At 33.8% G+C, this 26,665-nt stretch overlaps 1 protein-coding gene across 2 annotated transcripts; it reads left to right on the forward strand.

Annotated features, from left to right (window-relative positions):
• The first annotated feature begins 12,841 nt into the window (after positions 1–12,841).
• Positions 12,842–26,665, forward strand: LOC134694614 (green-sensitive opsin-like). Of its 2 annotated transcripts, XM_063555647.1 has the most exons (5): positions 15,876–16,043; positions 16,340–16,383; positions 19,043–19,742; positions 20,950–21,064; positions 25,409–26,665. In XM_063555647.1, exons 3-5 carry the CDS (start codon positions 19,095–19,097, stop codon positions 25,885–25,887), a joined length of 1,242 nt encoding a protein of 413 aa, XP_063411717.1. In that variant the 5' UTR covers positions 15,876–16,043; positions 16,340–16,383; positions 19,043–19,094; the 3' UTR covers positions 25,888–26,665. The 2 variants fall into 2 exon arrangements, with proteins under 2 accessions (XP_063411718.1, XP_063411717.1); XM_063555648.1 differs by lacking the exons at positions 15,876–16,043; positions 16,340–16,383 and adding an exon at positions 12,842–12,967.

Raw genomic sequence — 26,665 nt, forward strand, 5'->3', positions numbered from 1 at the left:
TGGTTGAACTATTTTTATACCTAAATATAATTCAATGATTAACAAACTAGTTCACAATTTTAACACGCATATTCTGATGTGTGTGTGTGTCGATGTGCTTTATTGAAATAAGATTGACAACCACACTTGAATCTAGTTGTATTTCAATCTTTTAATGACAAAAGTACAAACCATCTGTATCTCTGCCAGTACGAAAATTGAAGCATTGGTTCAGCAAAACATTATAAGTTTCTGAATAAGAATACTTCTCATAACTCATGACGTTTTACACTAAGGTGTATTAACACAAGGCATATATTTCCTTAATCGTACTAACACAACAATCGAGCACAACTGATGATTGGTTGATTCAGTGTAAGTTGCTTAACGTCCAGTGGCAAATATTTCCTGCTTATTCAAGACGAAAAAAAATATTCCGATGTAGACGAAAAGTACGTCTGGGTCGGGTTAGCAAACAGAGTGATATTAGGCAAAACAATAATAAAAAAGAAGTAGAACTCGCTTCTAAATTATTAAAAAGAGAAAAGACCAGACAAAGAAATTGATCTTGAAAAAGATATAAAAAAAAGGAACGGATACCCTCTAACCCACACCATCATAATTTAAAAACAAAAAGATCTATATATATATATATATACAACTCGTCTAAACATCGACCCAACAATGTTAGATCTGTAAATTTGCTTTCGCAAATTTTTGGTTCTTCCCTCGCCGGGATTCGAACCCATGGCATGCTACTGTGATATCGTGACACCAAATCGCCTGCACTGCAGCCGTCCCGCTAGACCACACGACCACCTGGGCTCTCAAAAAAAGAGCTTTCTGTGGCCATATGTTACCTTTCCACGTCAGTTTTAATCTAGCAGCGAACTACAGTACATGATATATAAGGCATGAAGATGTTATTGTTACAGATCAGCTAAATTATCTATAGTAAAGGATCCTACAAATTAATGTAAGATACAGTCACAGAAAATAGTTATATTCATAAGTACGTCTGAGTCAGTGACAACCCTACAACAGATGTATCCATCGGATCGCTATCAATGATGGTGACACATGGCGGTGTACATAATGTATATACAACTCGTCTAAACATCAACCCAACAATGTTAGATCTGTAAATTTGCTTTCGCAAATTTTTGGTTCTTCCCTCGCCGGGATTCGAACCCATGCTGCTGTGATATCGTGACACCAAATCGCCTGCAATGGATACATCTGTTGTAGGGTTGTCACTGACTCAGACGTACTTATGAATATAATTATTTTCTGTGACTGTATCTTACATTAATTTGAAGGATCCTTTACTATAGATAATTTAGCTGATCTGTAACAATAACATCTTCATGCCTTATAAATCATGTACTGTAGTACGCCGCTAGATTAAAACTGACGTGGAAAGGTAACACATGCCCACCGAAAGCTCTTTTTTTGAGAGTCCAGGTGGTCGTGTGGTCTAGCGGGACGGCTGCAGTGCAGGCGATTTGGTGTCACGATATCACAGTAGCATGGGTTCGAATCCCGGCGAGGGGAGAACCAAAAATTTGCGAAAGCAAATTTAAAGATCTAACATTGTTGGGTTGATGTTTAGACGAGTTGTATATACATAATGTACACAGCCATGTATCACCATCATTGATGGCGATCCGATGGATACATCTGTTGTAGGGTTGTCACTGACTCAGACGTACTTATGAATATTTATATATATATATATATACATGTATATATAAAATGATTGTAGTCCTGATGCTGCGGAAAGTTAAACGCGTCTTGTAAAATTAGTCGGATGTTTTATGGTTTATTAAAAAGAAACTTCATATGAGACCAATTCAAAGCCTTTCATACAAAGGCACAGCAATTTTCAGTCTATTTTTAAGGCAAAGTTTAACCTCAAAACGAGGTTTCTATAGAATTTCAAAACGTGATTAAAGATAGTTTGATATTGGAGATGCGTTTATGTTCCTTTTTCCTGTTGATTTAGTTAATATAGAATTAATCCGCAGCAACATGACACGTTTTAATGATCATTATCTATAGTAATCAAAAGATGGACTTGTCTTCATACAAATTATTACAGCTACAATCAAACAAAAGGTTTCCGACTGAGTTTAAACTTAGCTTTATGGTAAAGGAGTGAATGAACTCTAAAACACAGCAAACATTAAAAAAATGGTATTAATTTAGTATGTCCTTAAGTTTCATACTTCAACGTGACATAGAGAGTCATGGGAAAAAGTAATCTGTTCAACTTGGACTTTTTTCTGTTTAATTTTAAAACATGTTAATAGATTTCGTGTTGACAGGTAAGTGAGTAATTGCATAGTTCTTCAAGAAGGTTTTACGGGAACCTACCAGATATGAGGCGGACGAGAGGATATCTTTTATGTTAAGGTATTTTATGTGATTTTGTACGTTTATTTCAAAATATAAGAGCTGTTTACAGTGTTTGACTAATTATCTGTTAACTGCTGTTTACAGTTTTTGACAAATTATCTGTTAACTTTAACTTAACATTAATGTTAACTGTTATACTATTGTGAAAAGAATGAATCTCGTTGAATGATTTAATCAAATTTTCAATTTATTTTTTCTGTTTTCGCATTTAAGATAAATTGAATTTCAGTTAACAGTATCTTAAGTGTATGAACCCCTTTTTGCCGCCACCTTATTGGATGCAGACGCGATTACGACATGTTTAACTACAAGAAATCGTAATGTGATTTAACAAAACTATTTCCCAAATATTGGCATTTAGTCTAAACAATTTCTGTTTTGTTTTAAAGATTAATCAAAACAGAACATGAAAATAATTCTCATTCGGGTCACACTTAAAAATATTTTGGTTTGCCCAATCCCTACCCTAAGGTTGAGACATTGGGTAGGTAGGTAGGCATTTTTTTTTTCAGATGTTTGTAAGTCTTCATGCCTATTTGATTAAAAACCCCTCTTCATATCAGGACAATAAAATAATTTGAGTAGGCAGCTTTTTCCTGGGTAGGTAGCGTTTGGGCAAACAAACCTATTATTTATTATGGCCTCGGTAGACAGTTTGTTTCACTTTTATGAAAATAAACTATAACGCTGATATAATGTCAAAATTGAAAACAATAGAGCCACCAGTAAGAACCATTTTACCGACAAATTGGGTAAATATAAAAATTATTGTGTTTTTGCAGGGTCATGCAAACTATCATAGCAGCTACGTAGCTGCTATCAAAATCTATCTAGAAACTATAGGCTAGCTACACGTTCCATAGACAAAAATCTACGTAGCACTACTAGTGCTAGGTAGATTTTGACTATTGTTTGTGTAGCTATAGCTACGTAGCTGCTACGATATTGAACCCAACCCAGGCGCAGGTAAAAAGTAAAATTACAAAAGTACTGATTTCAAAGTCATAAGAAACCTCAAATTAAAAAAAATATGCATATGTTTTTTATAACTAAATGGATAGTTTTCATTATACAACTTATGTCCATATACTTTTTTCTGAGGATTTTTTTTTAATTTGTCCACATTTAGAAGAAGTTTACTTGTTTTGAATTGCTTGCTTCCAGGAAGCAATTCGCCGACATATTTTCCGTATGCATAGTGACCCGAGCATAACCCTCCTCGTAAAAATCCGGTGAACACAATACGCATGTATCTGTCATTGAAATAAACAAATATCTGATTAAACATGTTAAACACGTAAACCACTCGCTCGTTTCATATGACTTTAACATATTTTTTTTTATATATGACAAGATATCAAATATATATAGTCTTAGAGAAACGTCATTATATACTATGATATATTGGATAAGCTTGTGTGACTATTTATATCTATAATTATATTTGCGCTGTAAGAGTGACGTCACTTGACGATCGGTAGTTTTCGGATGCAATTTCGGTGCTGTAGTTGTCTGTCTTAAAATATACACAAAATCTTGATATTTTTATAACCATTTGTATGAAATGTTTAACTGCTTCTAAATGAATTGTGCATATTGGCTCAAATGTCCAAGTATGGTATGTTCGACTGTGAACCCTTCACTCAGCTCAAATGTCCAAATATGGTATGTTCGGCTGTGAACCCTTCACTCAATGTCTAAAACAACCGCGAGTTATAGAGACAGTCAACTGTGGCAAATGGTCATCAACCCAAAATATTTTAAAGAACAAATCACATTAAGACTCGACTGTTCGGGGACATCTTGATTTACCTCCATGAGGACGACTCAAAGCCGAAAGCCAAGGATATATAAGACTCGAAACAGTTGAAGAGCTAGCTATATGACAAAAAAAGTTCTTAAAAGTGGATTATGATTTGTTAAATTTGTTTGCTGTTCATGAGGACCTGTATCGAATAAGGTAAAAGGTAGTTTGAGAATATGGTAAACAATTCAATTATTGTAGTTATTTCTATTTGTTAGACTACGTTGACCGAAAAAAATGAATCATCAAACAAATATTTTTCTTTTGTTGAAACATTAATTAAATAAGAGAAAATGATCATACATTAGCTCAGATGGAAAAACTTTCGATAGATCAGATAAATCCAGTAAAAAGTAAAAACAGAAAATTCACTCACTATATACTGTTGGTGTTAATCCACGAGGGATGAGTGCCTTAACTAATAACTTGATATGGAAAAGAGTTATTCTTACAACTGCACTTTATGGATGTGAAACTTGGGGTCAGCTACCCTACCGTGAAACTGAAATGTTGGAAATAACTCAAAGATATTTCGTCAGATTTATACTAATGATGGATAAACGTAGTCCGACTGACTCTTGTATTAGTAATGTTGGTTTGTGGTCTGTCGAAGGATATACTGATAAAATGAAACTTTTGTTTTTTGGGAGACTGTGTCGTGCAAAATCGACAACAATACATAAACGGATGTTTAATTTTCGTATGGGACAAATATTAACTGGTGAGGCCAGTCAAATTTCATTGACTTACGATTATATCAAAATTTTGATAAAATATGATTTTGATTCTTTTGTTGAAAACTTTGTGGCTGAAATTTTTTTTCCAGACAAGCTACTGTGGAGCAAAATTGTAAAACAGACTTTAGACATATACGAAGAAAACAAATGGAAACACTCAGTTGAACGGCGACCAGAACTTAAGCGGTACCATAAAATACATACTTGTTTGACGGAGCATCGTTTGTTACGACTAGCGGTAACTTATCCATCACTAAATTCAAAATTTATGACGCTTGTGAAATTAGGAGCCATAGCTATTCAAACAGGCAAATGCTCCTTGTGTAACTTATATAATACGGATATACTTATGCATTATATACTTTGCTGTACATCTCTTTTACAAATTCGGACAGAAATGTTCTACAAAATTGTTGATATTCTTGACGTAGAGGATTCCGTTCGTTTCTTTAATCAAGATAATGACGAAATTGTCGAGTCGTTACTTGGAAGTATGAATCATACCATGCAAACTATAAATAGTGATGTATGGAGCCTCTTGATGTGCCACATAGCAGATTATATGTATAAACTATATCAGGTCTTCAATTATGATCTTTATAGTCACATATTTGATCTTAACTTATGTTGTTCTTGTATGAAGTTGGTGCATTATAGACGTTTTGTTTTTGACTCTATTTCCTATGTAATTATGTAACTACCTATAGACTTTTTTTATTGCTGTTTGTATACTTTGATGTTGTTTAGAATATGTAAATATGTTAGTGTTATGTTCTTGATTCTGTTCTTATAATATAAATTGTAAAATCTTCATATTATGGAGGAAATAAAGATAATAAATCATATTTATCAAGTATTAATATATTGTTCTAATGTCTTTCTTTCTTTGAAAACAAAACGAGGCAAACCGGAAACACGAAGTCACATGACGTAGTATGAACGGACGTAGACCCCATATACACAACACTAATGACTACTATATATCTTAAGTCGAAGTCCGTCGGAAATATCTCGAATTTATAGGTTTAAGAATTATTCGAAAATTATAATGGATAAAGTGATTATTGATGATAAACGAATCTCCCAAGCTAATGCCCATCTTGTAAGTGAATAATGGCGATCATAAATAATAATAACTTGTATCATTACCCCGATAATTCCATATACACATGCGATGTTGTTTATTAATGATATACCAATCTGATTTTAAACTCTAAAGATCATATTACTGGGAGATCAAACTTAGCAGTTTAAGGATTCACACCAGGTAGGCATTTTGTGTATGTTTTTGTAAACATCCAGTGAGAGGTATTTCACTGAACAAGTCATATAATCATACTATTGTATTTGGTAATGTCACAAAATCACCAAACGCACGTGTAAAAACCCAAACAGTCATTTTTTGCGTTTGATTAAGAATTTACTTATCAGCATCACCGAACGCACAAGTAAAAACCCTTACAGTATTTTTATTGCGTTTGATTTAGAATTTACTTTTCAGAATCACACAACGCACATGTAAAAACCTGAACAGTACATTTTTTGCGTTTGATTTAGAATATACTGAAGTATCACCGCACTCACATTTAAAAACATTAAGACCGTATTTTTTTTCGTTTAATTTAAAATTAACCTATGAGCAAATTGGAATTCAAGTGACTCGGAGGGACGGAGCGCTTTTTCGAGTTTGCGGAAATCTCATATGGTACATGTATCACAAAAAATCAATCCAAAAGTACATGTGGAAATGTCTTAACTTCAAAATAAGCCATTAGAAAAACCCAAGTTAACGATAAAGACAATTAAATTGAAGAAATTTTCACAATATAAATAAACTGCCTTCGATAAATTGATTTAGCATGTTGACTCAAATGTCTATTACTCTATTTCAGCCTCTGACCTTCTTCTCTTGGTCTTCACTGGTCTAAAACAATCGCGAAAGAATTTAAACAGAGACCATCATATAAATGTCATTAACCTAAAGTTCAATAAAGACCTAATCACATCAATATTCTACCGAGGACTTCATTGACGAAGTCCTAATTCGCAGTCAATACGGATGGGGGCGTTAAACACGAAATCTCGCGAATATCACGCTTCTTAAAGTATATCTAAATTGATACTTATCAAATTACATGAAAGAGGTGATGTATCCAAATCATTTTTCCCACGACTTAATTCTCATAAAATAAACCAGTAATCCCTTGGAACTAAGTCTTTATTAGATGCATGATTTTTTGTAGTAGTTGTCAGTAACTGCGAATACTCTCAGGTCAGTACTATATTGTAATTTTGTTGTTCGGATATACAATTACCCGGGCGCGTCCCCTCTGTGTTATTTCTAGGCGTGTAACCTAGAAATGCATGGGTTACACTCCATAATTCCGACAGCCATTAGTCCGACAGCCATTTGTTTCGACAACCCCTTAGTCCGACAACCCATTAGTCCAACAACCATTTAGTCGAAAACTCATTAGTCCGACAATCCATTTGTCCGCAAACCCATTAGTCCGACAACCCATTAGTCAACAACCCATTAGTCGAAAACCCATTAGTCCGACAATCCATTAGTCCGACAACCCAATATTCCGACAATCCATTGCTCTGATATCCCATTAGTCCAACAACTCATATATCGACAACCCATTGCTCCGACAGCCCAATATTCCGACAACCCGTTAGTCACGATAACCAACATTTAGTGCAACTGTTCTTTCTTGGGTACACAAAGCGTGTTTTTATAAAATAATCGGATAGACATGCATAGCGCCTTTTGTGTTTTTTATAAAGTACTGCATATTTTCTTTATCTTATTGCACAGTAATGTTGAGGTAGTTGAATCATTTTGACAGACATCTTTTTTTGTTCGGATTTTTTCCGCGTTTTGAAAATTCAGCGATTTTTTTCACAAATTCTAAGGTAGAATTTACATTTAATTACATTCACGATCCGGTACCAGAGCTTTCAAATTAGTCTCGCAATACTTGACCACCGTTAGATATTTTTCACGATCATTTCACTCGATAAACCGAATGACACCCGTGGATGTTGACCATGCAAGAGGGTGGAAATAACTAAGAGGATGTCACGGGTTGTACTGTACCATGGTTAAAACTGCACACTGACAGGGGTAAAAACATTTATAACCCTTTTAACTCAAACCACAATATGAAACTGTTTTAACTTCAAGTGATCATTATAAACTCTTATAACATCAAAAAACAAGTATGTTTAGATAACAATTAACTTTATTATTATTCATAATTTTATAATACACAGAATGTTTATTACACCTGGTATAATGATATTTATCGAGGCCTTATATTAAATAGAAAGGTGTTTGTTTGGCGGATGGTAAATTTCTTTTCAAAAGGAATGATTATATATGAGCTTAGCCAGATAAAATTGATCTTATTCATAAATAATTTCATTTTGGAAATTTCATCTTCTGATTGACTAAAGTAACTGGTTGTTTTGTTTATCAGCTCATAGACATAATTTGGTCATATGACTGTGACTTCATCAACATTTTTTCATGGTTTATTCCGGTTAATAATGGAATTTAAATCAGAATTAAATTAAGAAATGACTATAATATTTTTTTCTGTATGTTCGACATAACATAAAAAATGTGGTGCACACTTGACGTGGGTTATTCAGTGTGCACCACATTTTTTATATATTTCGAATAGACAGAAAAAATATTATAGTCATTCATTAAATAAATGAATATCAATCCATCTGAGTTAACCAATTGCAGGTGGAAAAAATTTCTAGTGTAACTGTTTGAAAATGGAGTTGATATAAGAAAACTACAAACCAGTCAAACATTCATCTTTTATTTGGTAATTGTATGTTCCAAAATGAATTATCAGTCTAGGACATGTATATATATCTTTATTCTCATCACCAAATACAGAGGTAGAGAGAAGACATGCATGCATGTTTTTATATCGGTGAACGTTTCACGGTGTTCCGGTATTTGAAAGCCCCTTTTGGTGTCAGACCACCAATTACTCCCTCAGATTTAGACCTTAAAAGTAGCCCTACTCTGACACAAAATAGTGCTTTGAATGTCCTTGTTTACTTTACTTCAACTTACCAACAAATTTGCAGAAATGAAACTTTTGGAGTAAGAGAAACTCGATCATTTAGACCATTTTGAGCCATCATTTACTTGTCTATGAGTTTGTCATGAATTAAAAATTGAGGATTAATGCATTTTACTTTGGACTTTTTGAGGAGTAATGCGCTTTGTTTAGCCTTTTTATAACAATTATTGATTCGAGCGTCACTGATGAGTCTTTTTCAGGAGAAACGCGCATCTGGCGTGAATTTTAAATTTTAATCCTGGTATCTACATGCATGATGTGTTTATTTTCATAGTATACTAATTTTAGATTTCCAGAAAACCAGACGTTATTTCTGGAGTACCTCTTTTTGAAAGGTCAGTTTTTTTTCTTAGAAGGCTTTAAAGATATGTTGAAAATTGGCATGCAAAGAGATGATACATATACTAATTAGGATATACCTGGTTTTATGAAGTTAAACTCTTAAAAATTTTGAGAAATTTCTATGAAAATTGAAAAATTCGGTTGAACATGCAGGTATGGAAATTTTATTGGTGGACACCTTTTCGGAATAGCTATAGATCCGCACAACTGCTACTTGTTAGATTTGTTTTGTTAACCTGTTTATGCATGATTCAGTGTTTGTCGTTTGTTGGTTGATGTTGTTCATAAATGTTTTTCGTTTCTCGTTTTTATTTATAAATAATTACATTAGATGTATGTTTCATTATATACATTTGTACGTTATTGTGATTGGCTAACTGCACATCACGTGTTATTCCTTCAGCAATTGCATTACTCAATAAAACTTATCATTCATGATAAAACGAGTTCCCACAATAAAGTGCACAGGTGAATTAAAATAAAAAAACGACAAAGTTCGTGTTTTCATGGTTCTAGCTAAAAAATGTAATTATAAGTATTGAATGCTTCTTTTTGTAACTTTATAGGTTTGTAAAAGCGTTGACCGTGCGCACATTTTTAGAATGAAGCGCTTCCACGATTCATACAAAATGAACTTCGGTCAACGCTTTTACACCCAAATAAAGTTACAAAAAGAAGCTAGTATTGAAACAAAGAATAGGAACATCGCGAACAGTACGTCGATTGAGCATGCGCTAGACCGTATAAGACACGATATCAGTCTCCAAATTGTTATTTTTTTTAAAATTGGCGTTTTCTGTGGAAATAAGATAATTTGGAAGAAAAATAAATTAAGAGAGTTCATCACATTTATATGACAATGCTTTCCTAGCTTTTTGGGGGTATTTTTGTATTGTTCACACAATTATTGTAATAATTGTAACTAAGGTTGATATGTTCAGAAAATTTTCAATAAGGTAGAAATTAAGTCTTTCGATAAAAAAAAAAGACAGCAAGCTCTTGTAACACTGAATTAATTTCAAATTGGTGTTTCAACGAATAGTTATCTCTTTTAAATAAATAAATAGTTAAAGTTGCTATGTAAAGTTGCGTCATGGCTCAAGCATGTCAAGCATGTAATTTCGTTTTTCTGTAACAAACCGGGTGAAAATCATTTAAGAATTGAATGCTTCTTTTTGTAAATTTATTGGGGTGTAAAAGCGTTGACCGAAGTACATTTTGTATGAAGCGCGGAAGCGCTTCATACTAAAAATGTGCGCACGGTCAACGCTTTTACAACCCTATAAAGTTACAAAAAGAAGCATTCAATACTTATAATTACATTTTTTAACTATGATCCTGGAAACACGAATTTTATAAATTTTGTATTTTATTCACCTGTGCACTTTATTGTAGGACCACGTGCTATCATGAATATAAAGTTTTATTGAGTGATGCAATTGCTTACGGAATAAAAAGTGATGTACAGTTAGCCAATCAAAATAAAGTATTATGATGAAAAATACATCTAATGTAATTATTTATAATTAACTTTCCGTATTGACAGAATATAATAAAACGGATTTATTCTGCTTGAAATCCCACTTTCACCTCCTTGTTGGTGTTCAGGGCGTATGACATTTGCGCCGATTTTGAAAATGTTCATTCTTTCATTTGCAACGATTTCATTTTTTCATTTGCGCCGATTTTATATTTTTCCTAATTGGATTTACAGGTAAGTTACAGGTAAGTTCATACTTTTACATTAGCCGAGCACAGAGTATACAGACAAATCAAGTGACATTGCAATTGGCAAATGGCTATCCCAATGTTTCGGGTTACCCTAAATGAAATCGATGACTGCTTGTCGTACATTCTTAAACAACATACAAGTACACATTCCATAACAGTCAACCAATTTGTGATGGCGTCCATAAAATTAACGAAGGGATAAATTCAACTTCACCATTTGGAACTCTTGGTTTAATAGCTTACTTGTGAGAAAATGCGAGCTTACTTGTGAGAAAATGCGAGCCCCCACAAGAACGTATGCCAGACAAAGAAAAGATGACCTTCGTTATTGACAATAACGCCAAAATATAGAAAAGACGAAATCATAAGAAAGGAATATATTAGATGTGTTGCCTATACATACTCGGTAAGAACAGATTTATGATTTGAATGTATTCCGTATTTATGGATTTGAATGCTGTACATATATTTTTAATTCGTCATTTAAGTATAAACAAAGTAAGGAGGAGACAACAGTTATATACATGTTATGATTGACAATTCATAACATGTACAACTGGCTAACAGAGAAGGTCTTTAATGATAAATGAAAATAACATTACTGGGATGGAGAGTTGTCCCATTGGCACTCATACCACATCTTCTTTTATCATTTCACCTGTATTTACCTGTTATTTACCTGTGAAAAAATCGGCGCAAATGAAAAAAAAAATCGGCGCAAATGAAATGCAGATCGGCGCAAATGCAAAACGCCGGAGTAGGGGGCTTAGTCGGACTAACGGAGAGAGTACTTGTACTTGTAAATAATTAAATAAATTAATAAATTATAAATAAGTATTATCACCTGTGTAGCGGGGTTGTTTCCCTCAGTACAGGTAGAACATATGAAGCCAGTCTTAATCAACTGAGCTAGGGAATCGATTCTTTGGCTTAGTTGGTTAACGCACTGACTGTCACGCAGACGACCGGGGTTCGTATCCCGGTGGTGACGATATGAATTTGTAGAGTAGATACGTGCTCTCCGGTTACATTTGGCGCCCAACTAAAATATCCACGATGGTTATCTGGTGTATAGCCAGGGTATGTGTTGTTAAGAGTCATAAATAAAGATATGATGACTCTTGTGGTGGGGAAATATGTAGCAGGGTTGCTTCCCCTCAGTACAGGTAGAACATATAAAGCCAGTCTTAATCAGCTGAGCTAGGGAATCGATTCTTTGGCTCAGTGGGTTAACGCACTGACTGTCACTCAGACGACCGAGGTTCGTATCCCGGTGGTGACTATATGAATTTGTAGAGTAGATACGTGCTCTCCGGTTACACCTGTATTTACCTGAGTTTACCTTTCAAATAAATGCACGCAAATGTGTCTCATAAGCCTTTCTAGGCTGGGTATTTGTCTTATTTTATTATTGTGCAATGTATATTATATAAACTGTATAAACAATCTGTAGACAAGTATGTGACACTTTAATAAAATAAATTATTATTAATTTATTGTAATCAAAAGCTGCGCGCAAATGTAATGGTAAAGCGCGCAAACGTAATGCACTGATTAATACACCTACACCTTATATAATTAGCTAATTTATAATATGTAATATCAAATTGTGTGTAATTAAACCATGGTGTAATCTATATTGATGACAAAGGTGTGATAAATAAAATGACAATATTCAATAATTACCGAGCCTAACTGTTAACACAGTTATGGTCCTTGTCATTCGTTTAGCACCTATATACTTATTCATTATACTTACTTTCTATTATCCGTAAAACCTGACAGTATATTTATTATACGTATGTCATTCATATAGTTCACGATGTATTATAGATCATAAAATGGTAAGTATAGTATACATACACTTATTCTTTATTATCAATTTTGATAATTGTTTTTAAAAGTCAATTGCCTACGCTGTATCCACCAATATCTGGGAAAGTTGTTTAAATTTAATTTTGTTGGGATTGTTTTGTTTTCATTTTTATTTTTGACAGTACCGGTCACTTATGATAGTGGATCTTAATATGGTTTCAGTGGCAATCATACCACATCTTATTTTAGAGACCTTGGTGGTCGAATGTTATTAGTAGTTTTATTTGTGTAAGAGAAATTCATTCAATTTTAAACCTTTGATGGTAGTTACAATTATGAAAAAAGAAGATGTGGTATGATTGCCAATGAGACGACTCTTCACAAGAGACCAAAATGACACAGCAATTAACAACTATAGGTCACCGTACGGCCTTCAACAATGAGCAAAGTCCATACCGCATAGTCAGCTATAAAAGGCCCCGAAATGACAATGTCAAACAATTCAAACGAGAAAACTAACGGAATTATTTATAGATATAAGAAGATGTGGTGTGAGTGCCAATGAGACAACTCTCTATCCAAATAACAATTTTAAAAAAGTAAACCATTATAGGTCAATGTACGGCCTTCAACACGGAGCCTTGGCTCACACAGAACAACAAGCTATAAAGTGCCCCAAAATTACTAGTGTAAAACCATTCAAACGGGGAATTATGTATATTAACCTCAGTTCAAATAATTACTGCACATCAGCAAAAAAAGGGGGTGCTTAAGGGGCCCGGACCCAGTTATGAAGCTACATTGATACTGAACATTGACTAGTTACCTGTTTTACTCCTAAATTAAATGTTGTCTAGTTTGGGACCACGCCCCCTTTTTCAAAATCTCGAATTTACAACTGAATAATCCGATAACAAACTTTTTTTCAACAGCCTTTTCATTTTGTATTCCGGTCCTGCATTAATGTATATGAATAATATATATTTTCGTGACTTGATGGAGGGAGAGAGTTCTTCATTCATGTGTTAATTTTTTCTCTTTCTTTATTTTTGAAATCTCCCATTGTCATCTAAATTCGTTATATTTAAACCGCCCTTAACATTCCATTTTTTTTTTGGCACACTTACAATCTATCTCGAGTCTTATTTCTTAGCCAAGATTTCTCGAATTTTTTGGTCCATTATCTCAAACAGTGCCCCATTATTTTCTATTCTGTAAACCTCACCGAAAAAGGGAAAAAAATATTCCCTTGAATTTGACGCATTTTAATGCAGTAAATTATATCTGAGAATTTATCGGGTCAATAGAATTCATATTAGGTGAGGCGAAGCCAAATAATTCCGTATTGGGACAATTGAACACTGTGTAACGAATTTATCCTGATTTTGTTATATACCATATTATTACATTCAAATTCAATATTAGACAATATCAACCAATTCAATCTAAAACTGTGAAAAATTAAAAATATTAAAAGCAACTCAATTTTATTTTTTATTAGGGAAATGGTATAGGGGAGAAAATTCCAATTGATGTAATAATTAAGGGAGATACATCCAATTGACGTAATAAAAAAATGTACAAAAATTTATTAGGACAATATCAGCCAATCAAATTGCGAGAAATTATTACTCTAAATCAGGATAATATCGAATTCTACCGAGGATTGCCGAATGATCTTCCTGGTTCTAGAACGTCTGTTGACGACGTATACTGAGTTGAAAGATTATCCTTCCGAGGACGATATACACATGTATTTACATTCCTTAATCAAAACATGACAAGTGTTTATTATATTATTTATTTGTCTGAAAATAAGTTGATTCGGATTAGATAGCCTGACGTCATAAAACAAATTATTGTCATGATTTTATGATGGCAGGCTTGTTGATTACGAAGACATTTTTTCTCGTCATTATCAAAAAAAAGAAAAACAAGAAAAAACATTGATACGTGTAACACCTGCCGGTTAAGGCTTTGTTCTTTTTCACAGTTTCACGTTTAACACCCTTTTATTTTGGGTAAAATATGAAACTGATGATAACCGGTATGCTCCTGAAGGCTTATGGGTATATTAAGTGCAGTAACCGTAAAAACTTTGCGGACATCTGATATTTGTAAGGAATTGTAACTATCATGTTTTGTTTTAGTGTTTTCAGGTACATTATACATGTATCATATGTCATATAGGGTATTATCGAGTACAAGTTTTTGACTATGCGGTATAGGCTTTGCTCATTGTTAAAGGCCGTACGGTGACCTATAGTTGTTAATGTTTGTGTCATTTTGGTCTTTTGTGGATAGTTGTCTCATTGGCAATCATACCACATCTTCTTTTTTATAATGTCTCCTTTCTGATTTTAACGGGGGAATGGACGACGGAAAACCCTATTTATTGACTCGATGTTGTCAATTTATTTTAGATAAAAAAAAAAATACTCATACTTTTTTCAAAATCGACCGTTCTATTATTGTATTCTGAATCCCTTCATAAAAATGAATCACAATTCTAAATCGCAAATAACCACACACAGCAAGTTTAGAAGTACAACTGTTATTATTGATTTGTCAGACTTTTCATTCAAATGTCTCACATTGTTATAGCTTGTTAAAACTTGTTAAAAAAATATGATCCATATTGTTATAATTGGTTAAAACTTGGTATAACACAGAAACTGTAATTGATCAAAAATTACAATATTGACTCCCGTGTTAGCGACTAGAATATCATTCCAAAATTGAATATAAAATTATTTGTAAGAAGTATAAAAAAAATAATTAATAAAGAAATATATGTAACGATGTATTTAGCAATTATTGTCCATTGTTAAGCTAATTAGTTAAAAACTCTCTTTGACACGCAGATGCGAAGTCTATTATCGGATTAGTAGAACTATACATTTTAAACAAAAAGTAGTTCAATGGAAAAAATAATATATTATAGCTGACAATTAAAAAATATAATTAGTAAAGTTCGAAAGATGATAAGTCAAATAGTTGACATGCTTTTCGTCCGTTCATAATTACAGCAAGTCGTATGTAGTTTTTCGTCTACTATACAGTGATTTTATCAAACTTTATTGGCAATCTGAGAGCCCATATAAAATATTATTGTATAGCAATATAATATTTCCCACAGAAAGCAACCAAAAGTTAGCGTGCAATAAATTCTAATATTGCACTAGTGCAATAAATCTTTGAAATTCATGACGTCATCAACATCAAAATCTTAGTTTAAACCGATTTTTTACTTTCAAATATTATATTGCTATACAATAAAAGGGTTATTGCATGAATATTGGGGAATATTGTCCCTCGTAGAACATATATTGCACTCGCAAGCTCGTGCAATATAAGATTCTACTCGGGACAATATTCCCCAATATTCATGCAATAACCCTATAATATTATCTTTGGAATAATGACACGTGAAAAATAAAAAAAGGTAAGACCAGAAAACAAAATATTCCTATAATATATATAATTTTATTTATAGGGCAACCTGATATAACAATTATTTTACATACATTATCTATGAACATATTTAAATTATAATTCCGAAACTAAAAGCAGAAGTTAACCGCCGTCACGTTCATGAATGATGACGAATTTCATTATGGAACGCGGGAAGCACATTAATAGATAATCACAATTTATAGAAGATAATAATAGTGTATCGGTCGACCATTAAAGATGCACGATATCTCTGACAAATATCATGCATTTTAAGATATTATGTTAATGTGGTAATGATATGAACCCTGTTTTGTACTGGAAATGCACGCCGAGGCTTGCCGAGAAACCCATTTTATAGATCACAGAGTAACAATATTTATTCAAATAAATCAACATTAAACGATATTATACAAATGAAATAATACTAAGGATTCAGAAACAAGCAATTTGCTTTCACACTCTTTTCTTTTACAAATTGAACAATACATAAATATAAATACTGGCATGCTCTGTCATAAATATAAAAAAAAGCTGAAAGAAGAAGAAAGAAAAAAAAATAATGAGAAAAAAAATATAAAATAAATAAACATGAATTATTGTAATGTATACAGTGTAAAATGCATTGGTTCCTATTGAGTGATGAAGCATCATACATCAAGGGTTAAAACGTTTAATTTTTATACTATATTTCTGCACCAAACTAAATAAAAGACTATCAGAGGGTAATTATATAAAAGATATTAAGCAAAATGGCTGATTTTAGTAAGCATTTAAAAAATGTGCAATCAGATTATGATTTTAATTTGATTATTAGGCATTTCCAATTTTTTTGCGGTTATTGATTTTACACAAACCTATTGATTTTCTTCTAATTATGATGTTTTTTTTCTAGTTCTGGCTCTTTAAATTCTTGCGTGTAGTTTTGTTTTGCTTGTTATTTCATATCATCCGTAGTTGTTGTACCAAATAGCTTATTATAAGGATTTTTGTCTAATTTTGACCGAAGCGGTACGAAGACTACATATGAGAAAAATAATTTCCCCTTCTCTATTTGACATAAGTGATACATTAATGTATAGCATGAATGGTAAGTGATAGATAACTAAGGTATATTGGTTTGGGGTATTTGGTTCAATATAGAGAAATTTGGGTCAAGGTCAAAGGTCAAGGTCAGATCTCCTCTGTCACTTGTAAAGATATGTATAGAAGAACTAGCGCAAAATGTTTGCCTAATAGTGATGAAGATATGATACATTTGGTCTGAAACAATCCAAAAACATCTTATATTGTCCATGGAATGATTCAATTTGAGATTGATTGATGCAACTCATAGGAGAGGGCCCTCATGGGGTTTTTGATTATGTGATTACTTGGCCGTTTTTTTAATGATTATTTGATTATTAAGCCAAATATTTTATGATTATTTGATTACCTAGGACTGTATTTTTAGTTTATGATTATTTGATTACTAAAGATAAGCAAATATTTAATGATTATGTGATTATATTGGCAAAAAAATGGTGATTATGTGATTACTAGGACCCCCCCCCATGAGGGGTTTCATAGGACTACAGCGTCTTTTGCAAACTGTTAGTTTACATACGACCTTGACCAATAACAACCGGAAGTGATCTTGAGTAAATAGGAAGTAACCGTTTTTGCACTTTTTTATATAAAAAAACCCTAGAAATTATATATTTCCTAAATAAGCATACACAAACCAATCATTTGAGGCCAGAGGTGACCTTCAATAAACCGAAAGTTTATAATAGCTGCCTTATGTATAACAGGCAAATGTATATTGAAACCATATATTTTTGGATCTGTGTGAATAAAGCTATCATCTGAGGCCGGAAGTGACTTTTAAAAACCGGAGGTACATGTATGTATAGAAACATACATTTATTAAATCTATATGAAGAAACCTGTTCTTGGACGCCAATAGTAAATTTGAGTAAACCGGAAGTAGCTTTTCATCAGTAATTAAAAAAAATGTTGTGGAGACACATTCAATTGTTCTTTGAACAATTGGTTATTACTTAAGAACGATTCTCTTCTAATGACGGCTTATTCAATCTGATTTATGATGATAAAGCTAGTTCATCTGTGAAATTATCCACTCACTTACACCCCTCCAAACCAAAACAACACTCCGTACATTAAAATCACCTGGCTAAATCATAGACATGTTCAATTTAAAAATGAGATTAACTCTTTCATGTCTAAAGTATAAGAAGTGTATAACTAGCCTGTTAACGCTGAATCCCGCACATACATGTATCAGGTGCGGTGCTCTCGACTCAAATCTATTTTTGTTTTCATGTCAGGTTTGATTTTTTTTCTTTGTACTACGTCTTCTTCACCAATGTAAAAATGGCAGCCACAAAAAAACCCACCAATAATGCTAAAAGATGTGTTAAACATCATTAATCAATCAATCAATCAATTTTAAGCGTAAGCTACAAGTTTTTTTTTTATGTCAATTCTAAAAGGAAAATTAGTCAGCTAATTCTTAATTTTGCCGTATTACAAATTGCAAAACATAAAAAAATTGTGCATGAAATCCAAAATGTCCACAAGATGCTATGTTTAACAGCTCCCATTTTCTTTCATGTAAGTTTTATTTGTTTATTTCCTATTTTTTTTAGAAATCAAACTGCACTGGAACAGTAAGAAGATTGAATCTTCTATTCCGAAATAATGAATGCGAGTTCTACAGAAACAGGAATAGATTTTTATAAAAAAGTTGCTGCGCAGACTCCAGCCTGGTTTCATTACGTAACTGGTATCATATTACTTATAACAAACATAGGATCTGTAGTAACGAATGGATCCGTTCTTATTGTACTACTCGTAAAAAGCCGAAAGCTGTTGATCCGAACTAACCTATATATCGCAGCCATATGCCTCAAGTCGTTCTTGATGTCAGCTTTTGGTGTTCCAATGGTGGTCGTGTCGTGTTTCAATAAATGGTGGTTTTTCGGTGAAGCCGGATGCAAGTTCTACGCTTTTCTGATGTCATATGGCGGATTAGCTAATATGTTACTTTTGTGTATGATTTCCGTCGAGAGATACATTTATGTGGTAAGACATGGACTTTCACAACATTCATCTTCGACGTTCAGTATCGTTTCCATTACTGTATCATGTGCTATTGCTTTTGGTTTTGCCGTTGGTCCAATCGCCGGATGGAACCAGTACACGTACGAAGGCGTGGGAACGTCATGCGCAATGGACTTAATCGGAGAAGAATACAATGGCCGATCGTTTATGATAGCATTACTAGTCATCTTTTTTGTCCTACCTGTTATTATAATGACATTTAACTACGGATCAGTGTATGCTAAGGTAAGTTTTAAAAGATTAGATTTTATTGACTTTTGGTGTTTTAACGCCACTTTTAAGCACTGCATTAAGAAGGCCGGAGTACCCGGAGAAAACCACCGACCTTCGATCGGAAACTGACAATCCTAGTCAATTAAGATTGGAGTCGAGTGCACTCGCAAGAGCGAGGTTCTTACTCACAACGTCAGTGTTGACTGGTTAACTACTTAAACCACTCGGCCCCCGAGGCCCTATGTTTCAAAACAAGCGCTGAAGTGTTCTGACTTTGATGAATAACATATTCGTCCGTTATTTTATGATAAGCTCTCCTTCTTTAAGACAAGTAGGGTCAGAGAGAAAAAAAAACAGACAGAAGGTAGCAACTGTCGATACAAATTTCTTGTTAAAGGAAACACGACAATACAATTAAAAATAAATAGTGAGCACTTTGAAGAGCTATAAAACCAGGTTAAACTCACCGTTTTCTACATAAGGAAAATGCCTGTACCAAGTCAGGAATATGACAGTGAATAAGGGATATTTTCACTTCATTTGATGTGTTTGAGCTTTTGATTTTGCCATTAATACTCACGTTCTAAAATTTGTAGACCGAAAATTTACAGTTGTTTGTTTTATAGTGATTAAGATTGTACCACAATGTCATTATGCTGACTACTGTATCTTAATTTTGAACATTGTTCCTGTTATGTCTTCATTTGCTCACATTGGTATAAGCAGATGTGGTGTGAGTGCCAATGAGACAACTCTCCATCCAAATAACAATTTATAAAAGTAAATCATTATCATCAGTGTACGGCCTACAACACAGTAGTTGTTTTCCCTTTTGATTGATGTGTTCGGCCTTTTATGAATGGTTTTTCCATTTTTAATTGGAGTTCGGTACTTTTTCTATAATTTTACTTTTCATTGGTTGATGTAATAAATACCTGATGTAATAAATGTCATTTCATTGGTTGAAGTTAAAAATACCAATACAGAAAGTAAACCTAAGCAAAGATCCGAAACAGGATCGGTATTTTAAGCATGCTGTTTTTATGCCCCAACTACGATAGTATAGGGGCATTATGTTTTCTGGTCTGTGCTTCCGTTCGTCTGTCAGTCTGTACGTCTGTACGTGCGTTCGTTCGTTCGTTCGTTCGTTCGTTCGTCCGTCTGTCCCGCTTCAGGTACTTTGGACACATTCTTGTTCATAATAAACTTTTCTTTTTAGGTAATAAAAGAATCCAAACCTCATTTAAGATCCAGCAATAACCAACAATTAATGAAGAAAATAAAGAAGTTGACGATGGAAAAAGAATTGGCGATTACCGTTGTCATAATTATAGGTTAGTTGATATCATTCGGACACAAGGGTGTCTGGGAAATAGAAATATGGTCAAATTGGTCTACTTTCGACGGACAGTAAAAAACCTCTCTGTTACCATTCCTACCTATTTTATTTATACTGTGGATTCGTTTATTTTCGTGGGTACCAATTTTCGTAGATTTATGATTTTTTTTATTTTCGTGGATATCAAAACTCGTGGTTTAAGTAAAGTCTGCATACATTCCTTTAAAAAAAAGTGTAATTTGTTGAACATCAAAATTCGGTTCCCCTGTCCCCATGAAAGCCACGAAAATTGGAATCAAACGAAAAATAATGAATTCACAGTAGTTAATTTGATAATATAAGAACATGTAGGAAAAATTTGCTACTGAATGTTAAGCAAGTTAAAATTAATCTATTGGATTGGCGTGGCGTCGATATTCTAGCGAAGTTTGATTTCAGGTTATCATGTTTTTTTTCCTGTATTTAAGAAGGAAATGGATCATCTGCAATTAAAAATATCTGAAATATATGTCTTTATACATCAACAAAGTTATAACGAGGAATAAAATGATAAAACAAACCAACAACAATAGACAACACCTCATGAGGCAAACTCCCCGACAGGGTTCTCACTAAGGCGAGTACATCATTAATCACATCCTTTCACTATTTTGTCATAGGGACTGAAATAAAGAATTACATACCAACACAACAACATTTAATCTTCTCACTGTTGGACTCGCCATAGCCAAGCATGATAATTCCCTCAAGTTTTGTAAACAAAAATGTCTACTGAAAATTTTCGAGGTTGACATTTTCAAAAAGCGGAAGATTTCAAATTTTAACGAGAGGGACGGAAGAGGGTCAGAAAAGCGGAAGATTTTGACTCCCGCCGGAAGAATCACATGTATGCCGAACTCACCTTCAAAAATCCTTATTGAGATACCTGTCCGGCAGTTCTAGCTTCGATCTGCACACCGCTACATTGATATATTAAAGGAAAATAGTCCCGGATCGAGTTTATTGTAAATATAATCTGTCGTAATCTGAGAGTAAACACGTTGTTATTAGCTGACTGTTATTAGAAATCCTATCAACTCATGAGTTAAAAACAGTTTCCAAGGTACCAGACAGAAGCTAGCGAACAATAGCTAGCGAACAATAAGGCGATATATCGAGAAACCAAAAAACAGAATAAGACAACAACGGCCGTTAAATAAAAAAATATTCAAAAAGGCAGAAAATCAGTTAAAATATAGCAATTTTAACTCAATTTTGGAATGTTTTTTATCCAATCTATTAATTTAACAAGTCGTATAACTTTTTAGGCTAATATTCAGTACCACAATAACTATGCATCTATCAACGGATTATTTGTAGGTGTAGGGCCACCTATGCACCCTCTTCAATTTAGAACGTAAAAGTAGTCCTACTCTGTAAAATATAGCACCTTTTTATGTCATTGCTTAATCTAGAGCTCAAAATTTGAAAAAAATGTCAAAAAATTAGGGGGTCGGCCTATTCCAGGGCTTCTAGAGAAGAATAATGAGGGGTGTCACGGGGAATGACTATATAGTTCTTGTAGAGGAGAAACAGGCGCTTCTATTGCACTAGGTATCGAAGGGCGCTATGTTCAAAAATCTGAAACGAGAGCTCAAAATTCGAAAAAAATGTCAAAAAATTAGGGGGGGTCGGCCTATTCTAGGACTTCTTGAGAAAAATAATGAGGGGTGTCACGGGGTATGACTATATAGGTCTTGTAAAGAAGAAACAGGCGCTTCTATTGCACTAGGTATCGACGGGCGCTATGTTCAAAATCTGAAACTAGAGCTAAAAATTCGAAAAAAATGTCAAAAAAATGGGGGTAGGGTCGGCCTATTCCAGGAGTTCTAGAGAAAAAAAATGAGGGGTGTCACGGGGTATGACTATATAGGTCCTGTAGAGGAGAAACAGTCGCTTCTATTGCACTAGGTATCGAAGGGCGCTATGTTCAAAAATCTGAAACTAAAGCTCATAATTCGAAAAATATGTCCAAAAAATGGAGGTAGGGTCGGCCTATTCCAGGAGTTCTAGAGAAAAAAAATGAGGGATGTCACGGGGTATGACTATATAGGTCTTGTAGAGGAGAAACAGGCGCTTCTTTTGCACTAGGTATCAAAGGGTGTTATGTTCAAAAATCTGAAACTAGAGCTCAAAATTCGAAAAAAATGTCAAAAAAATGGGGGTAGATTCGATACCTAGTGCAATAGAAGCGCCTGTTTCTCCTCTACAAGACCTATATAGTCATACCCCGTGACACTCCTCATTATTTTTCTCTAGAAGTCCTAGAATAGGCCGACCCCCCTAATTTTTTGACACTTTTTTCGAATTTTGAGCTCTAGTTTCAGATTTTTGAACATAGCGCCCTTCGATACCTAGCGCAAAAGAAGCGCCTGTTTCTCCTCTACAAGACCTATATAGTCATTCCCCGTGACACCCCTCATTATTTTTCTCTAGAACTCCTGGAATAGACCGGTCCTACCCCCATTTTTTGGAAATTTTTTCGAATTTTGAGCTCTAGTTTCAGATTTTTGAACATAGCGCCCTTCGATACCTAGTGCAATAGAAGCGCCTGTTTCTCCTCTACAAGACCTATATAGTCATACCCCGTGACACTCCTCATTATTTTTCTCTAGAAGTCCTAGAATAGGCCGACCCCCCTAATTTTTTGATATTTTTTTCGAATTTTGAGCTCTAGTTTCAGATTTTTGAACATAGCGCCCTTCGATACCTAGCGCAAAAGAAGTGCCTGTGTCTCCTCTACAAGACCTATATAGTCATACCCCGTGACACCCCTCATTATTTTTCTCTAGAAGCCCTGGAATAGGCCGACCCCCCTAATTTTTTGACATTTTTTTCGAATTTTGAGCTCTAGTTTCAGATTTTTGAACATAGCGCCCTTCGATACCTAGCGTAAAAGAAGTGCCTGTGTCTCCTCTACAAGACCTATATAGTCATTCCCCGTGACACCCCTCATTACTTTTCTCTAGAACTCCTGGAATAGGCCGGCCCTACCCCCATTTTTTGGACATTTTTTTTCGAATTTTGAGCTCTAGTTTCAGATTTTTGAACATAGCGCCCTTCGATACCTAGTGCAAAAGAAGCGCCTGTTTCTCGTCTACAAGACCTATATAGTCATTCCCCGTGACACCCCTCATTATTTTTCTCTAGAAGTCCTAGAATAGGCCGACCCCCCTAATTTTTTGACATTTTTTTCGAATTTTGAGCTCTAATTTCAGATTTTTTAACATAGCGCCCTTCGATACCTAGCGCAAAAGAAGTGCCTGTTTCTCCTCTACAAGACCTATTTAGTCATTCCCCGTGACACCCCTCATTATTTTTCTCTAGAAGCCCTGGAATAGGCCGACCCCCCTAATTTTTTGACATTTTTTTCAAATTTTGAGCTCTACATTAAACAATGACATAAAAGGTGCTATATTTTACAGAGTAGGACTACTTTTACGTTCTAAATTGAAGAGGGTGCATAGGTGGCCCTACACCTACAAATAATCCGTTGATAGATGCATAGTTATTGTGGTCCTGAATATTAGCCTAAAAAGTTATGCGACTTGTTAAATTAATAGATTGGATAAAAAACATTTCAAAATTGAGATAAAATTGCTATATTTTAACTGATTTCTGCCTTTTTGAATATTTTTTTATTTAACGGCCGTTGTTGTCTTATTCTGTTTTTTGGTTTCTCGATATATCGCCTTATTGTTCGCTGGCTTATTCGCTAGCAATTGTTCGCTAGCTTCTGCCTGGTTTCCAAGGTTGTTGAGTCAGTGACACATAAACTATTCACCAGAATAATTGATTTGGTAGAGGAGATTGGAATACCAAAAAAGCATGAAATTTGAAAAGATAGATCGAAAATGGTTCGTCGAATTCGAAAATCCACAAATTGAAAAATACACTCGCCTAACCTCAAAAGAATTATTTTGTTTTCTTGAAACTATCTTCTTTACATTTCAACCCGATTCCATTCATATCTATTGCGCATGTCTAAGTGAAATTGGCATAATTATGGTTTCAATTAAAAATTAAAATAATAATTAGATTGATTTTTGTAACTTCCTCTATTGTATATTAAATTTAGTATAAAAAAATGTGTTTTACTTGGTGTGTTAAATCAATGTTATAAATAGGATATAAAGTCTTTATTGCTTAGTATCTCTGGTGGAGAGCGGTCTCATTAATTGACAATCCTACCACATCTTCTTTTTTTCTTTTCATTTTTGCATTATTGTGTATTGATAACACGTTATAAAAAGAAAAAAGAAATGAATTCTATCTCTCTTTTCATTGGCTGTATTTCCAGGTTTTTTCCTGTTGTGTTATTCACCCTACGCAATCTTGCTTCTGTGGAAACTAGCCGACAAAGACAGCGACATTGATCCTATGTTAATGGCCGTTCCTGCCATGGTGACAAAAATCGGTGGAATGTTAACACCATTTGTTTATTTGGGACGTAATAAAACTATTCGGTCTAAAGTCTTAGATTTGTACGCATGCTGCAAATTAAGTTATACAGTTTCACCAGAGATTGATGACGAAGAACCACCTGAAAACCAAAAACTACAGTCAAAATCACGCAAACTTAAAGCCATAATTAAAAATCTAACAAGTACAGAAATTAAATACAAGTCGGAAGAAAACACAGAAGGTCACCTAGTGTCAAAGGTTAATCCGAGTGGTAAATGTCAATCACTTGCAAGTATACAAAGCAATGAGGCACTAGAAGTGACGTCATCAAATAGACATTCAGAGTTTAATATAAAACAGTATACAACAGTATAACCAGCCATAGAACTGAAACTTTAGCATAGACTGGAAGCTTGGCTAAAAATAGGATTATATAGAAATGGAGAATGTCGTCAAAGCGAGTTGAATACCAGTGTTTTTAGTATTTAGATGAATACCAATGTCTAATTCACAAATAATAGTAGATTGGCTTGCGTTATAGATTTTAAGTGCTGACGTATTATATCTTTTTATTTACTTTGCAGGTATTCATTTATTAGTCTGTGTGCTATCATGTTCCCCCTTGGTCGTATGGAATTGTATTTTGATTTCGAATTTGATTCGGAAAATGTGCATCCAGCCATTCGGATTTTAGCCTTGGGTGTTCCTGGTGATGCATGCGCAATTAGGACGGAAGATGTCTATTCAGTGTTGTTTTCATTGTGTTAACCCTTATATTTATATTAAATTAACTTTTATTTATATAGCTTATACTTTTTATGAAAGTGTATACAAGAATGAAGTTTTTTTGACTGTTTGTACTATCAACTACCATAATGTTAGTTTGCGTCTGTATCAGATTTTAAAACTATTAATAACTTTTTCGTTGGTGTCGTTGACATATTTATTTATTTATTTGTATGTATGTACTTTTGTTTGATTTGTTTAGTCAGTTATGTTGGATGTCTGTGATTGGTGCCAATTATTGATGTACTAAGTTTTTAATAAGTGAAGTCATAAAATAGATCAAACTTGAAGTCAGAAGAGCATTAGTTTAGAAACAACATAAGCTATAAATATTAAATGGTAATACAGCTTTTTTTTTTAGATAATT

Source organism: Mytilus trossulus, chromosome 13 (genome assembly GCF_036588685.1).
Source record: "Mytilus trossulus isolate FHL-02 chromosome 13, PNRI_Mtr1.1.1.hap1, whole genome shotgun sequence".
Lineage (NCBI taxonomy): Eukaryota > Metazoa > Mollusca > Bivalvia > Mytilida > Mytilidae > Mytilus > Mytilus trossulus.